A 16,601-nucleotide genomic window follows, 5' to 3' on the forward strand; every position below is an offset into this window, starting at 1 on the left:
AAATTGTTAATGTTAACAACATCAGCATTGCGTGACTATGTGTATAGTGTGTATTAGCGTGTAGATTTCAATTTCTGTACAGTCTAATCTCTAATTGTCATACCATTACCTGCAATTGCAGTTATTTGCGCAATTATCTTCCTTGCATGGGTTATGTGCCGTCACGGCTCCTGCGCGGATGAATCTAATGTTTTGAGGCGAATGTGTGGCTCAGTGTTGCCAAGTCCGCGGTTTTCCCGTGGAATTGGGCTACATTATCACTTTTGCCGCGGGTTGTTTTTCATGTCTGCGGGCTGAAGCGACCCTGATTACGTGATATTTAGCCCCTGGAGTGCGAATTTTACCAGGGGAACCCCGCCAAAAACGTGTATTTTACCCCCCGGAACGCGATCTTTAACAGGGAGCCCCCCTTGAAATGCGATTGGGCTGGTTTTGGGCTAGTTTTGAGTAGCAATTGGGTGGGTTTTGTTGTGAAAACCTGGCAACCCTGATGTGGCTGTCAGTCACCGCACCAGTGTGGATACAGTGTACTTCGGAATCACAGATTCTAGCCTACGTCTTGGAATATGTGACCCAAATAAGCATTTTCACCGAATATTGTCTTCTGAACAAGTAACAATTCTGCCACATTTGTTCTGACCAACTGAGGAAAAAAGCATTACAATAAATCGTGCTACCAATGGTGATTAAATCTAAAGATCGGTTAGCTCAAACCACATCAAACCATGCAAATTATTATTATTGTTATACTTTTTTCTCAAATTGTTAATGTTAACAACATCAGCATTGCGTGACTATTTGGCTTCACAAGAGAGAGGGGGAGGTTGCCGCTTGGTTTTCTTTGAAATACAAAACTTGTGTAATCCCAAGTATGCTATCTGTAATCAGATGCACATTTAAAACTGGAATATAATCTAATTTCAGTTACATGTGTTTCATAAACACATAATCCTTTCTGGATTACAATCCACCATCAAAATGATACATTTAATTATTCCAGCTGCTGTGAGAAAAGGTTATAAACGATCCGCCACCTGCTATATAGCATACCGGCCGGGACAACTTCTTTTTGTTTACAGACGTGACGTAATGACGCAGCGGCATGCCCGAATTTCCCGCGAATTCCTACCAGTACCACTCAAATTAGAAAACATTATTATAAGCTAACCATTGTGAATTTAAAGTAAGGCGATAGTTTTGAACACTGGCTGGTTATGTACTTGCTCAAATATTGATTTCGGATCATTTTTAACCAAAAAAAGTTACGGACTGCAGCTTTAATTAATATGAATTGTTTATTTGAACAGCAAAATTATTTGTATATTATTGTACAAAATGTATATTATTCAAAAGAGAGACCTCAGAATACTATCAACAGTCATATAAATACCTTTTTTTCATTTTGTCATATTATACAGAAAATTTAACTCTTGCTTTTGCGCTTCGCCAAAATATTAATCAAAACAATTTTGTAATTCTATAAAAATAGATGTAAAATAGAAATCACTAGAAATGTAATTGTTTTCCTAACATTTTATCTAATAAATCTTGTCCTGCATGTATGAAGAATGTGTGTGTGTGTGTGTGTGTGTGTGTGTGCGGATCAGGGTGGGGTGTTGCGCATGCACGGTGGCTTTGGCCGTGTAAATCTCCGTCAGTGTCTGTCTGGAGCGTCCTGCCGCTGCGCCGGAACAAGAGAGAAGAGCCTGTCACCTGAAACATTTCATCGTCCACCTTCAGAATCTCTGCAGGATTGTCTGGAAACCTTCCTCCATCGCGTCCGGTTTGTTTTGTGCCGACGGCGGCGAGTGTCATTGAGCTGCGGGGCGTCACTTCTCCAAACGCGCATCGGGAATCATTACGCGTGCGGATCTCCAGCCATCAGCGCAGCGATGTCCGGATACCAGGGCAAGAAGAACATCCCTCGCATCACTGTGAGTACAAATCAACAAAAAGATGGGCTGAAAACGCGCGCGATTAAAGCGACAAAAAATATGAGGGCATGAAATGACAGCGACTCAGATTCATATAATGGCATTTCAACGCTGAAACGATCAAGATATATGTGGTCCAGTTATGTCAATACCATTCCATCAGATGTTGGATTACTGTCACCTCTGGTTTCTTCTGTGTATGATGTGCTCAGGTCCACTTTAATGTGTTTCTTTGTGGGTCACCCTTTGGAACTCTATAGGTCACACTGGATTCATTTGTTATCTTGTGGAAAGCTATCAAGAATGCATGCATTATAAAACATGCCTCATTTAAACAGAATATGATGCATTATTCCTGGGCATAACCATAACCTGCCTACTTTAATTGCATATTATAATTTATTGAATTCAATTCTTCAGTCTTATACTGCTGCAATGTTATGTTCTAAATGAATGGAGCATCTTTGTGACTGGTGATTTAGGATGGTGAATGATTTCAATGCATTTTTTTTTTCATTTTACAATTGTATGGGAAGCTTTTAAACATGCATGCATTAATTTAGATCCTAGGGTTATACCGTAATGCATAGCCTTAGAGAAAATAAACATAATTCTTAGGCATTACATTATCTCCAGTGAATATGAAGCAATGCATCTTTGCAGTTCCTTGGAAATCTTTGTGAATTGTGATTTTGCATGCACTGGAAACATTCACTATAAGTATGTTTCAGTTTATTTCAAAACAACTTCACAGACAGCTTTTAAACATGCATGTATTATTTTAAGATCCTAGGAATATGCCCTAAAGCATAGCCTTAAATAAATTAAAAAAACAATATCTTGCCTCTATAGTGAATATGAAGCAATGCATCACTGCAGTTCTTTGGAAATCTTTGTGAATGTGGTTTTGCATGTATTGAAACATTCGCCATCATAAGTAGGCCTATGCTTCATTTGATTTACAAACAAGCTTTTAAGCATGCATGCATTATTTTAAGATCCTAGGGATATACCATAATGCAAAGCCTCAAACAAAGTAAACATATTTTTTAGCTATCCTTACAAGATATGTATCTTATCTCCAATGAATTTGAAGCAATGCATTATTGCAGTTCTTATCTTTGTGAATTATCGTTTTGCATGCACTGAAAACATTCACCTTCAAAATGTCATTTTTAAATGACTAGCTTACGGAAAGCATGCATGCATCCTTTGGGATGTATCATAATAACCTCAAATAAAATTGAATCAAATCAAACCAAACCAAACATTATTCACTCTTCCAACAGAACCTGTTTCAGATTTAGTAGCAGGAATGTGTCTTACAAGATATATCACCAGCCGTGCATGCATCAACAACATTCACCTTTAAAAGTGCACTTCATTCATGTAAAAAGCAGCTTCAGTTTAGCTGCCAGTACAATGGCCTCCGCACCCACCCCCACTGTGAGCCGGAGCTGGTTTGATAGCCATGCTAAATGCAGAGAAATGAATGAAAATCCTCTTTTGAAAAGTAGGTCATTGAATGTAAAGTGTGTGTCATGGTATGTGGTGATACATGCCTGTAAAACGTCTTCAGTCCACCAGTGACCTTTATAGCCCAAAGATAGCGTGCACTGCATCGATATTCACTGGGATTGTTTTAGAGGCGGCGCTGATCAGTTAGCGGAGGCCTGTAGGAACGGGCAGATCTGGACAGGAGGGAGAAAGATGAAACCTCTCCCTTTGCCGTTAGATCTTGCCTTTAGCTCCTGGATGTCAGCTAAGCTTCAGCCATCTTGAGGGATGGTGATAAGACTGCCAGTGGGTGGCAAACACCGATACTGTACTGCACACTCAAAGACTTAAAAGGAATAGTTCATGTTATGTCATTGTTCTAAACCTGCATGCAGTGAAATCAGGAGAGCTTTTGAATATTCATGCAGCTGTCTTTTATACAAGGACATTGTCTGTCAAGCTCCAAAATGAACAAAAAAGCACCATTAAATATTATGTAACTAGTCCATAAGACTTATGTACTATATATTTCAGTTCTTCTGAACACATGACAGCTTATGTGAGGAACAGACCCAAATTTAATTTGAGCAAATCTTTAAAATCTCATTTGCATCCAAGTTTGGAAGTTGTCATGAGCAGCTGTGCATCAAAAGCGAATGTAGCTCCAGTTAAAATATGTGGAAATGTGAATGAGATTGTATGGAAAAGAGCTGCATGAAGATTCTTAAAATTTTAGCCTATGGGGAAATGCATGTTAAATTAGAGAAGAGCTATTTTTACGGATGGATAAAGTTAAATCTATTGCACGTCCATAGCGTGGTATATTGTGAGTGAAGCAAGACATCCAATAAGAAAACCATGTTGGAAAAATATGAAAAATAAGATGTCTTGTGATGTGCACTGATTTTTTTTTTCTGCATTCCTATTTATTTCAATAATAGTTGCAAGCTGTAGTTGATGTCATTTCAGAGGCCGGAGCAAGTTGTTACATGTTGATGACAGATTTCAGACAATGGAAAGATGTCCAAATTTTTCTTCTTTAGAATAATGTGCACTGATGTATAGCTTGATATATGAAACATTAGCTGGAAAATCACATTTCAAATGGAACAGCTTATTGAAACTTTAGACAAAATATTTTTAAAAATCTAAAAAATAAGTTTGCATATTTTTTGTTGATAAATCAGGCTTTTATGGCTCATACTGTATGACATAGTGAGAATATGGAGCTCAGAATTTTATTCAGAGGCCCAAACTGTGCAAAAATATGCAATTTGGTGCAGATGCTGATATTTATATGGACAAAAAAGTAAGCTAAAATTCAGATAATTCTGTAAATCAATTAGATATTTATAACAGTATAGTAGATACTCAAAATTATATAATAACAGATTACATAAATGATATAAATATCAGTTGTCACTCTATACCTACCAATAATATGTCTTAATAAGATGATATTAGAATGCTTAATTTTATGATCAAGGCTCTGTAGTTTCAAAACATATAATGAAATGCAATACAATGAAGATTAATGAAAAAAAATCGTCCTCAAAAGCTTATAGGATCGTATTTGACACATTTAACATGATCTTTCTAAAAAATAATGTATGGATAATCAAGTAAACCTAAGTTACTTTAGTCCAGTAAATGTTCACCTTGAAATATTACAAACAACATGAAATTTATTCTTATGTTTACTTTATAAAAAGATTTCACAGTGAAAAGAACATATACTAAAAGGCTTTTTTTATAAACTATCAATCAGACAACAGCAGGCTTGTAGTAGATTGTATAAAACAGGTTTTTCAGCAAAGTTGTCATCATGTTGATCATTTCACGGCCTTAGAAATTCATGTATAAAATATGATACAGTAGTCTTTATAGGGTTAAGGAAGTACCTAAGATAAAGTTTGATGCAATGTTGGTTTTAACTAGAAATGTGACTTCGTCTTTTTTTAATTTTTATTATTTAATAAATTAATACATTTAACTTAGTTTTAGGATTGTCTGACAATGTCACATCGCCACCACTCGTGACAAACACGGCCTGAGCACTCCATCCTTTCTGTCCGAAACACACACATACTATGGAAAGCCGTTTTAACATTTAATCTATAAGTATCTATTTTCATGGGCCTAGTACTTATTTTTTAGATACTAGCATCTTTTCCATTAAGTACTAGTACTTATTCATTAGGTACTAGTGCTTATTCTTTAGGTACTAGAGTTTATTCTTTAGGTATTAGTGTCTTTTGTAAAGTTACTAGTACTTATTCATTAGATACTAGTACTTATTCCAATAGTGACTAGTATTTAATTATACTCTTCTTGTTAAAAAAAAGTAGAACTAGTACTTATTTTTTAGTTACTAGTAACATTTTAGACCAGAGATATCCTGAACTTAATAGATACTAGTACTTTTTAAGTTTGCATTTATGCCCAGTATGGTAATCGTATGTTGAATATTAATGAGCCAGCAATATATAGGAGAGAGATTAGACAGGAAACGGAAACAAGGAGATGGATGTACTTTTTTGAGGAAACCACATAGAAAAGAAACAATTATTTGTACACAAGCACATAGAAAACATATTTTTGTCAGTTTTGTAAACACTGTAATTTCGTAAACATAGTAGCCTAATGGGTTTGTTTGTTGGTATTTCGAATAAGTGCTAGTATCTAATAAATGTGTACTAGTATCTATTGAATAAGTACTAGTATCTATTTAATAGGTACTAGTATCTAATGAACGAGTACTAGTTTCTAATAAATAAGGACTAGTACCTAATGAATGAGTACTAGTATCTAAAAATAAGTACTAGTATCTAATGGACAAGTACTAGTATCTAATAATAAGTACTATAGCGTTTATTATGAGGGGGTAGAACCCACACAATCCACAGCTCAGTACTCACTACTCAATACTCATGAGTACTTCTAAATAGGCTACTCTTTTACTCTTACTCAAGTAGTTTTTTGGACAAGTACTTTTACTCTACTCACACTACATTTTTTGGAAAGTAATGGTACTTTTACTTGAGTATATTTTTTCAGTACTCTTTCCACCACTGCTGATAACTAAAAAGTACATTTGGCACAGGACTAAGACTAATTTAAAAGACTAAGACTAGGGATGCACGATATTATCGGACCAATATCGGAATCGGCCGATAATGGCTTTAAATATAAATATCGGCATTGGGCCGATATGAAAAATTATGCCGATATGTCTTGCCGATAAGAGGAATATATTAACTCACATGTGCTCAGGGTGTGCTAGCGATTAGATCACGTCAACAGTGTGATTAGATCCGGTCAGCACTGTGGCTCATTCTTGAAGCAAGGTTTTGTCTGAATGATGCATTAGATTGACTGTTTGGATCGCTGCATTTAATCTAAGAAAGCAGGTACAGAATGATGGGTTCGGTGTGTGATAGAGTAAACAGTAATAGCACGTGCAGCAGCAGCGGCAGCAGTGACAGCCTCCCCTAGGTCCTAACGCCCGCTTAGTAAGGAGTTTTAATCTGTAGGTATCTAATGATTAAGTACTAGTATCTAATGAATAAGTACTAGTAACATCACGAAACACACTAGTACCTAAAGAATAAGTACTAGTACTTAATGGAAAAGATACTAGTATGTAAAAAATACGTACTAGTAACTTTAAATTAGATACTAGTGCGGTTTATAGATTAAATGTTAAAACGGCTTGCCATACACATACACCCCCATGGCCCACTTTCTAGCCATGTTTTCTGCAGCAATCACATTCCCGCAGCCCAGACAATGTTCTGCTTCGCTTGACTTCATTGTCCGCAGGGTATCGAATGGCTGAGAGGTCTGCCGGTTTTATGTCGTTCACTCAGGCTCTCATTGATTTGATAAAAGTGCAGCCGTTCGTTCCCTTTGACTCCTGTGTGAATTAGCAACAGTAATGAAACTCACCTTAAAATACTGAGATGTGTGTCAGTAACCTATCATGATAGATGCTGTGAAACTTTTATTGCTCATTCACGGCTCAGAAGTTCTCAGATATTTTTCATTTATGAAAAATCTTATTCTCTTATGCACTGCAAAAAAAGATTTTCTTTAAAAGTATTTTTGTCTTGTTTTCCATAAAAATTATTTAACCATTCTTAAATCAAGATACATTTATTTGAGAAGCAAATCTAGCTTAACATCTTTAGTTTTCTTTTCTAAAAAAAAAAATATATAATAAAAAATGTATGAAAATTACTTGAGTTTTTTTCTTAAAATGAGGGGGGGAAATCTGCCAATGGGGTAAGAAAAATAATCTTACTTTTTCTTTGAATAATGATTATTTTTCTTACCCCATTGGCAAATGTTTTTTTATTGTTTTAAGCAAAAACTAACAAAATTTTGATACATTTTTTAGAAAACAAGACTTCATATCTTAAGCCATTTTGTAATGTATCTTGATTCAAGAATGTTTAGATATTTGTACAAGAAAACAAGACAAAAATATTAAGCAAGAAAATATTTTTTTCAGTGTAAACATTCTTGGATCAAAGTACATTTATTTGAGAAGCAGAAAATTGACTTAAAGGGGTGGTTGATTGCGATTTCACTTTTTTAACGTTAGTGTGTAATGTTGCTGTTTGAGCATAAACAATATCTGCAAAGTTACGAAGCTGAAAGTTCAATGCAAACGGAGATATCGTCTTTTAAAATTATGGCAGTTTAATGCCTACAAAAATGGCTCGTAGGGACTACAACGAGTTACTTCCCGGATTTGTGACGTCACAAACCCTGAAATTTACATAAACCCCGCCCCCGGGAACATGCAACAAAGGGGGCAAGGCCATGTTGCGCTGCTTTAGAGAAGAGGAAGAGTTCTTGCCATGCCATCAAAACTAGGGGTGCACGAAAAAAGCTATTCATATATGAATCGTGATTCTGTCTTCTAACGATTCTAATGGATTCACAAGTTTTAAAATCAATGTTCTAAAGCAGCGGTTCTTAATCCTGTTCCTCGTTAATTCTGATTTTTTTTTTCCAAAGAGCGAGACTTAAAATCTTTAAGCCATTTTTTTTCTCAAGAAAATGTATCTTGATTTAAGAATGTTTAGATATTTGTAATGGAAAACAACACAAAAATACTGAGAAAATTTTTTTTTGCGGTGTATAATTCCTTACAAAAAATATAGTTTTCATTTGGACTTTCAGGAATTTGATGAGTCATGTTTGAGTCTATATTGAGATCTTTAGGTTTTGATTGCAGACATCTTGTTGAATAAGAGCAAAGTCTGAGACGTTAAGGAGATATCTTCTGAAAACCCTAGAACGAAAGTGAGATTTTTTTTGGAAACAGGAAACTTAAACAGTTTGCTCTCCATTTAATCTCATAACCATCTAGAAAAACATGAGAAATTTAAATCTCCTTTGTGATGTTTTATTTTTGATTTCTGATTGTAAATGACTAAAATAATGTGGCGTTTCATCAAGTGTAGCAGTGCCACTTGTGTGCTTCAAAAGTGTGGTTAGAAAAATCACTGAAGGAAATTGCAGAGTAATAGCATGTTATGATATGTCTTCCTGAGGAGAATGTCAGAGCCAATAAACTTGGTTTCGACACCTAATGTGCTTTTGATTGTTGGCAGACAAACTGCTCGCTGTAATTTGACATTCATTTTGTTAAAACTACGACATTTATACAACCTCAGTTGTCGCAATAAAGATAATCTTTCATCTTTGACAGCTTTGACAATACACTGATTGCTAGTTCAGAACCCGAAAACGTCCTTCTGAATTGAAGCTGAACTCATGATTAACCCTCTGGCGCAGAAAGACTCAACATTTCCAGCTAGCGCAGAGCAGTTGAGCTCATGTTCGGGAATACAGCAAACTCAGACTTTTTAAAAAAGACCTCTGTGAGCCTGTCATGCTAGTCCTACTGTTACACTGAAAAACAATTGATATAGAAACTATTTTCACTCAGACATTGCTAGTAAATCTCACAAATAATTACAACTAAACAGCAAGTAACAAGTGTGAGTGAAATTTTGAAGTATAAAAACGGAAAAGTATTTTCTTGTAAAACAAACTCTAATAATTGTTATATCATTTATTTGGATCCTCTGCAGTGAATGGGTGCCGTCAGAATGAGAGTCCAAACAGCTGATAAAAACATCACAATAATCCACAACACTCCAGTCCATCAGTTAATGTCTTGCAAAGTGATAAGCTGCCTGTTTATAAGAAACAAATACATCATTAAGATGTTTTTAACTTTAAACTGTCGCTTCTGGCCAAATGACAAGTCCATAATCCACAATAACGCTTCCTTCAGTGAGAAAGTCCATCCCCTGTTGTCTCTCACATCAAAATCCACCCACACATTTGTTTAGAACTGTTTTGGACTGTTTTAACTTGTAAACATTGCTTGATTTGTGCAGATTTCTCTCCTGATTTACAGGACAAAACCAATATTATGCATTATGGACTTCAACGGCAATCAACGGTTTAAAGTTAAAAATGTCTTAATTGTGGATTTATTTATTTCAAACACACAGCTTTTCTCTTCATAAGACATTAATTTATGGACTGGAGTGGTGTGGATTACTTGTGGATTATCGTGATGTTTTTATCAGCTGTTTGGACTCTCATTCTGACGGCACCCATTCACTGCAGAGGATCCATTGGTGAGCAAGTGATGTAATGCTACATTTCTCCAAATCTGTTCTGATGACCATAAACTCATCTCAATTTTGGATGGCTTGAGGGTAAATAATTTCCAGCAAATTTTCAGTTTTGGTTGAACTATTCCTTTAAACCAGAAATGTTAGCTGTAAATATGTAGAAGAAAGCAACGCTAATGCTTGTTGTAGTGTCTAATGTGGCAATTGCACTGTTATGAATTGCAAACTTGCATATTTCAAAAGCAATGACTATGTAGCTAGATCTCCATTCATGTAACTGCATAAAGTATGATTCTTACCACTCAAAATACTCTATATCACTTCAGCCACAGAAGTATGAAATAAATTCAACAAAATACTATAAATTATAGACCTGGATTTGCAGTTCAAAACCCAAAGAAACACAAATGTGGGAAGACAAATTGAGACCGGTGAACCAGCTTTGACCTGATTAAATCATTTGTCTGTGGACATTTATGTAGCATGACTAAGAGATCTGTACAATGTCTAGTCTCTTTTTTTTTGAAAGCCACATCAAAGTAAACATAGCAGGACAGACTACAACCCGCAAAATACTCAGTGCAGTCATGTGAATGCACATGTATTTATATATTTTTTGTGTTTGGATTGCATTCTTACACGCGTTTACATGCATTTATGTTATTCACGTGAAGCCGTGAAACACAAACCTGGTCAGCCACAGAAACGTGAAGAATCTGAGCGTTTGACCCACTTACTGGAGCACAGATCTCTTAGTTCTCAGTGCACATTACTTTCGGAAAGGCGGTTTTTCTCATGCACGCAGGATGGGAGTGCACTCCGTCCAAGGGCCATTATGACTGTCAATCGGAGTAGCTTGAGTTAGTGTGTATGTCTTTAGGATAAAAGTATGTACCAGATTCACTGTAAGTGGGTCACAGGGATTTGTTCTGGTATGGATGGACTCTCTGGAGGCCATCATTCGCAGCCCCTCACACTTACTGAAGTAAATTATTAAGTGCTGCATTTGTCTCCTTAATCCAAACAGAGCCGCACTAGGCGCTCTTAGCTGTCGGAAATACATTTAACCATAACAAACGTTTAGTTCAACATTTCACATACAAACACTGTAACGCTTGATCTAGAGGTGGGACATTTGCCGTTACGTAATGACCCATTAAGCCCATTCACAGGCTTTACAATGGATTAAAGGAATATTCTGGGTTCAATACGAGTTCAGCTCTAACAACAGCATGTGTTGTATAATGTTGATTACCATAGAAAAATATTTAAACTTTTTTGCAGGTTGAGAAATACAATGAGAGTGTGTGGTGCCAGCATCCAGAGGATTTATGTAGTTATTTAAGAATATTTTGTTATTCGTCCAAACAAAATGTGTGTCATTTGAGTTGTAAAGTGGCCTGAATCACTATTTTTGCAGGTATTGCTCTTCCAGATGGGTGTCAGAATATGTAGCTTTTGTTAGCCAGTTATTTTTTTGTCATCAAACACCATGAACATGCAGACATCAGACAACAGTCTGGCAAACTACCAGCCCAAAGTTACATCACTTTCCTTTTTGATATCTTGTGCAGTCCTCATGCAAAATTTAGCAGGATTAGGGTTTACGTCATCTTGAAGTTGTAATATTGGACATATATTTTTGGACAGGCAAGGTTAGTAAACGTATTTTCACTGTGTTCAGGAAATGTTGGTCTTAATAAAATATTATTTTGTTCTAACAAAAAATGGAAAGCAATAGCAAATGATGCACACAAGGTGTGATGCTTCATCTGTGCATTTTATCAATGTTTATCATTTTAACTGTGTTGCCATTGCCTGATAAACCAAGTAAATGAGTAGTATTTTCTATCAAACTCTATTGCTAGTCATCAACAGTACTCAAAATATGTGCATACTGCATACTATATAATTATAAAGTTGACATGTGAAATTAAAACTAGAATAAAAATTAGTTTTTGCCACTATTATTTTACTATCAGTGCTTGTCTCTTAAAATACAATCATTCTGATATGATTTTTAAAGCATCTTAAGCTTCATTTGTGGTCTTAATTCTTATTTCATAGTATTTCATCCATAAATATTACCAATTATTTATATAAACAATCTATTTATTTATACAGTATTTATATCAGTCCACCATTTGATGAAAGTATACCTTGAAAAAGGCCAAAATAAAGTTTTATCCGTTAATATTAACATGAACTGGCAATAAACAGTTGTACTTTTTCAATAAACTTTAACAAAGATGAATAAATACTGTAACAATTGTATTGCTCATTGTTAGTTAACAGTAGTTAATGGATTAATTAACGTTAACTAATGAACCTTATTGCAAAGTGTTACCCATATTTTTTCCTTCTTAATTATTCTTGTCATTAACTTACTCAATTGCTTTCAAAATTGTGCCACAAATACAGTCAGGAGAGCTTAAATAGCTACCATTTGTGTGGTCAAAACTTACCAAAGATCAACCAATTTATATACTAAACTAAATGTCTGTTTGTACTTAAATGATCTACTTTATTAACTAAAAGCAAATAACTTTATATTTCACCTAGCCAAAGCTTTGATTCTTTCTAGGAAAGCTGCAGTCAGAGTTCACTGTCAGCCATGCGTGATGTGTTATATTTTGGACACAGGGCTTATGCAGATCAGATTCGGGGTCATAATGAATGTCGATTAGCATCCAGGACCGTAACTATCCGTTTTATAAGATTTGAGATGTTGTCTGCCTTCTCTAATCCTCTAGTTGGTCGGTATTCCTGAATATGCATTAAGATGTTAAAGAACTGCTGAATAAGCCAAAAGCTCAGCAGTAAAGCAGATGTAAAGGTCTGTTTTAATGAGCCTTTGGGCTGTAATGCTGCCAGCGTTTGTCTGGACTCAGCGTTAGTAATGGATTTGTGTAGAGGAGTGAACAACCATCAACAGTACAGAGTACATGTCAGTCACGGCTGAATAAAAAGAGTTCATCTTGATCTCTGACATTGATCTCGAGCTCGCTCTAAACATCACAAATGTGACCCTGGACCGCAAAACCAGTCATAAGGGTCAATTTTTTTAAATTGAGATTTATACATCTTTATTAGGATCGGACAATATTTGGCCGAGATACAGCTATTTGAAAATCTGGAATCTGACGGTGCAAAAAAATCAAAATACTGAGAAAATCGCCTTTAAAGGGGTCATATGATGCGATTTCAATTTTTCCTTTCTCTTTGGAGTGTTACAAGCTCTTGGTGCATAAAGAAGATCTGTAAAGTTGCAAAGACTAAAGTCTCAAATCCAAACAGATATTCTTTATAAATGTTAAGAGTCAACCACGCCTACCTAAAACGGCTCGTTCTAACACACCCCAACATACCTACGTCGTTCTGTGGGAAGATATGCATAACGCCGCCCAAATGTTCACACAAAGAAAGAAGGCGTAACTTTTATTCTCACTGTAGTTGAGGGTGAAAAAAATCATCTTTAAAGTTCTCCAAATGAAGTCCTTATCAATGCATATTACTAATCAAAAATTAAGTTTTAATATATTTACAGTAGGAAATTTACAAAATATCTTCATGGAACATGATCTTTACTTAATATCCTAATGATTTTTGGCATAAAAGAAAAATCGATAATTTTGACCCATACAATGTATTTTTGGCTATTGCTACAAATATACCCCAGCGACTTAAGAGTGGTTTTGTGATCCAGGGTCACAAATAAGCTTGAGAGCCGCAGTTCTTCCACTGTGACTAATACAGTTAAGATGGTTTGGATGTTTGCGAGATGTTTTTCAGCTAACAGCATGAGCGAGCGCCGGCTGTGATGATGAATGCAGTCTGGAACTACTGTGTGTTTCATGGTAACATAGTGAACAGAAAGGCTTTGTCTCAGAGATGAATTAGGCCTGATTTCCATTCAGATATTTAAGTCATTTCATGATCATTCTTTCCCAAGCCGTATTTACTACTTTAAAGGTTAATATCTATGTATAAAATGTTTGCTAGCCGATGTGGTTGGTTAAAACTTGATTCAGTTGTCTGGGGGATATTTTTAATGTGTATTCAGGGTTTTTTTCTGAATAAAACTAAACATTTTGCTCTCTCTCTCTCGTTTTTTTTTTTTTTTGTGCAAAATATATTTTTAGTAATATGCTAATGCTACAGAGAGTTGGACAATATACCCACAGAAATTTGTTAGACCTGAAAAATCTATTTCATCGGTATCTTTGTTCTATAACATTTATTTCTCCTATTGCTTGTAATTAATGTTATTTTAGTATCATTATAATACTATTATAATTTTTATTAATAGTTTAAATGAGTTTTGTATTTCTACATTTTTTGTTATTTTAGTACATCAAGTTAAACTAAAAGAATATGAGAAATTTTGCCTTGGGAACTAGTTGAAATAAAATAAGTTTTTTAATATGTAATTTTATTTCAGTAGGGATTAGTTGACTAATTGCATATTTATACTATTTTATTTAAATATATGGGGAGTGAGGAGCTAAACTAATGACTATGTGTTGTGAAAAATAGCAAGGAGCTATTTTAAATATTTATTAATAAACTATTGTTTTCTGAGTCAGTGTCAGCTGCAAAGAAAAAGTGGATGCTGACTTGTCATCTCTGCAGTACAGTGAGTGGACATGCCTTTAGAGGGAATTTAGAGGGATTACATAATCACAGAGTATTTGTTTTTCGATTTGAATTGGTTTATTTTAGAGTAGACGTTTCTAGATTCTGTAAATGATTTCTCATGTCTGTGAGGCAAGTATATTGTATTTGCCGCTCCTGAGTTTTTGCCATGCTTTATTGCACAGAGACAGAGACGGCAGAAAGTGCGTCCTTATTGTGTTCTTTATTTTACAGAAGCGCAACGTCTTGTTGATATTATGAATGTATTCAAATAAAAGTGGACCCTTGACAGTTTCGAATAATGTAATACTCTTATCTGTATGAGCAAAAATGATGGCGTATTTTGTTTCCACTGTTATCGGGAAAAAAGGCCAATGATCACATTGGCACCTTCATATCATGCAGTAGCGCACTAATAACTTCCATGCTCTGCACAGCGCCTAATACACATTTACACACATTTATCTAAGGTAGCATTAGAGCAAACGGCCATTATAGATGCTACTACTTATGTTTTTTCATTTGAGGTCGATGAATGAGAGGCATACATTTGGATTTTCTTGCCCAATATACTGTAATTACCTCAAGGACCAGCTGTCAACAATTTTTTTCTGCGACTAGCCGACTAACAAAATTTTAGTCGACTAAGCTTCTTCTAGTCGACGATTTCATTTTAAGTAACAAAAAGTGTTTTTTTATTGTTTTAAATGTATTGTAAAAATATATTGTAAAACCCTTATTTTCTGCAAAAACAACAATATTTTGATACATCATTATCATGAAATAAAACTCATATTGTGATATAAAATTTTGGTCATAACAAGGAGTTAAATACGGCATTGGGTTCCATTCATGTGTGCTTGTTTCATCAAATACAATAATTTAGATATGATTGTAAAGCATCTTGAACTTAATTGTGAACTTAAGTCTTAATTCATGGGATTTCATCCGTAGTTATTTAAAGGCAGAGTAAGTGATTTTTCAAAAACGCTTTAAAAACTGATTCGGGCCGAATCGCAAAACAAACTTGTAGCCAATCAGCAATAAGGGGCGTGTCTACTCGTGCAACAGTCTTTCCAACAATGTCTTGTTCTCCACAGCACAGACTTTTCTACTTTCTCCACTCTTCATAGCTACTCATTAGCAGACAAACAGCTACCGAATAGGACTTCCATGACAATTATCCCATCAGGTCCTTAATTACAGAGCACAAGGCAACTGAGATCTTATTAAACCCCCCCACCATTCCCATCATGCTCTTGGATAAGGGTGCATGTCCTCCACACCATCACGACAGGGTTAAAGTGTCAATGCTATGGCATTAAATCAGATTCTTTTTTATTGCAGTGATGTGAAATTGAATATGCACCATGCATCTGTGCTCTGTGTGTCTGAACAGGAGGGATCGCAGTCGATGGCGGTGTCCTGAAATGACGTTTGGGCTCATGATGGCGTGTCAGAATCGATTTAGCATGATAAGAATCACTGTGCTTCTCTGATGTGCCTCAGCGATCTTTATGCTTCAGCTCTGATTGAACTTGATGTCCAGTGCTTGTCGGTCATGTTTTAGTGTACTGTCTGGTTTAGAACAGGATTGTAACTGCGCAGTATGTCCCAATCTACAGTTGCATCCCATTTGGTTGTTTCCTAAAGTGACCTTGTCAAGTAATGACATTTATCAAATTAGTTCACTTTAATGTCAACAACAGTGGTGACTTTTTATGTCAACACACATGTTGCAGGGTTTTTGGTATCATAATTGCATTTAATTGTTGAAATTATCTCTATTTGTGTGTGTGTGTGTGTGTGTGTGTGTGAGTGTGTGTGTGGTGGTGGTGTGTGTGTGTGTGTGGTGGTGGTGTGTGTGTGTGTG

At 35.5% G+C, this 16,601-nt stretch overlaps 1 protein-coding gene across 1 annotated transcript in view; it reads left to right on the forward strand.

Annotated features, from left to right (window-relative positions):
* The first annotated feature begins 1,596 nt into the window (after positions 1-1,596).
* dpysl2a (dihydropyrimidinase like 2a) overlaps positions 1,597-16,601 on the forward strand; it is a 33,306-nt gene continuing 18,301 nt past the window's right edge. The window contains exon 1 of the mRNA XM_016518444.1: positions 1,597-1,934. Within this exon, the coding sequence (XP_016373930.1) occupies positions 1,623-1,934 (312 nt within the window). The 5' untranslated portion in view covers positions 1,597-1,622. The remainder of the gene's footprint in view (positions 1,935-16,601) is intronic.

This window comes from Sinocyclocheilus rhinocerous, unplaced genomic scaffold (genome assembly GCF_001515625.1).
Source record: "Sinocyclocheilus rhinocerous isolate Xijiao unplaced genomic scaffold, SAMN03320098_v1.1 scaffold448, whole genome shotgun sequence".
Lineage (NCBI taxonomy): Eukaryota > Metazoa > Chordata > Actinopteri > Cypriniformes > Cyprinidae > Sinocyclocheilus > Sinocyclocheilus rhinocerous.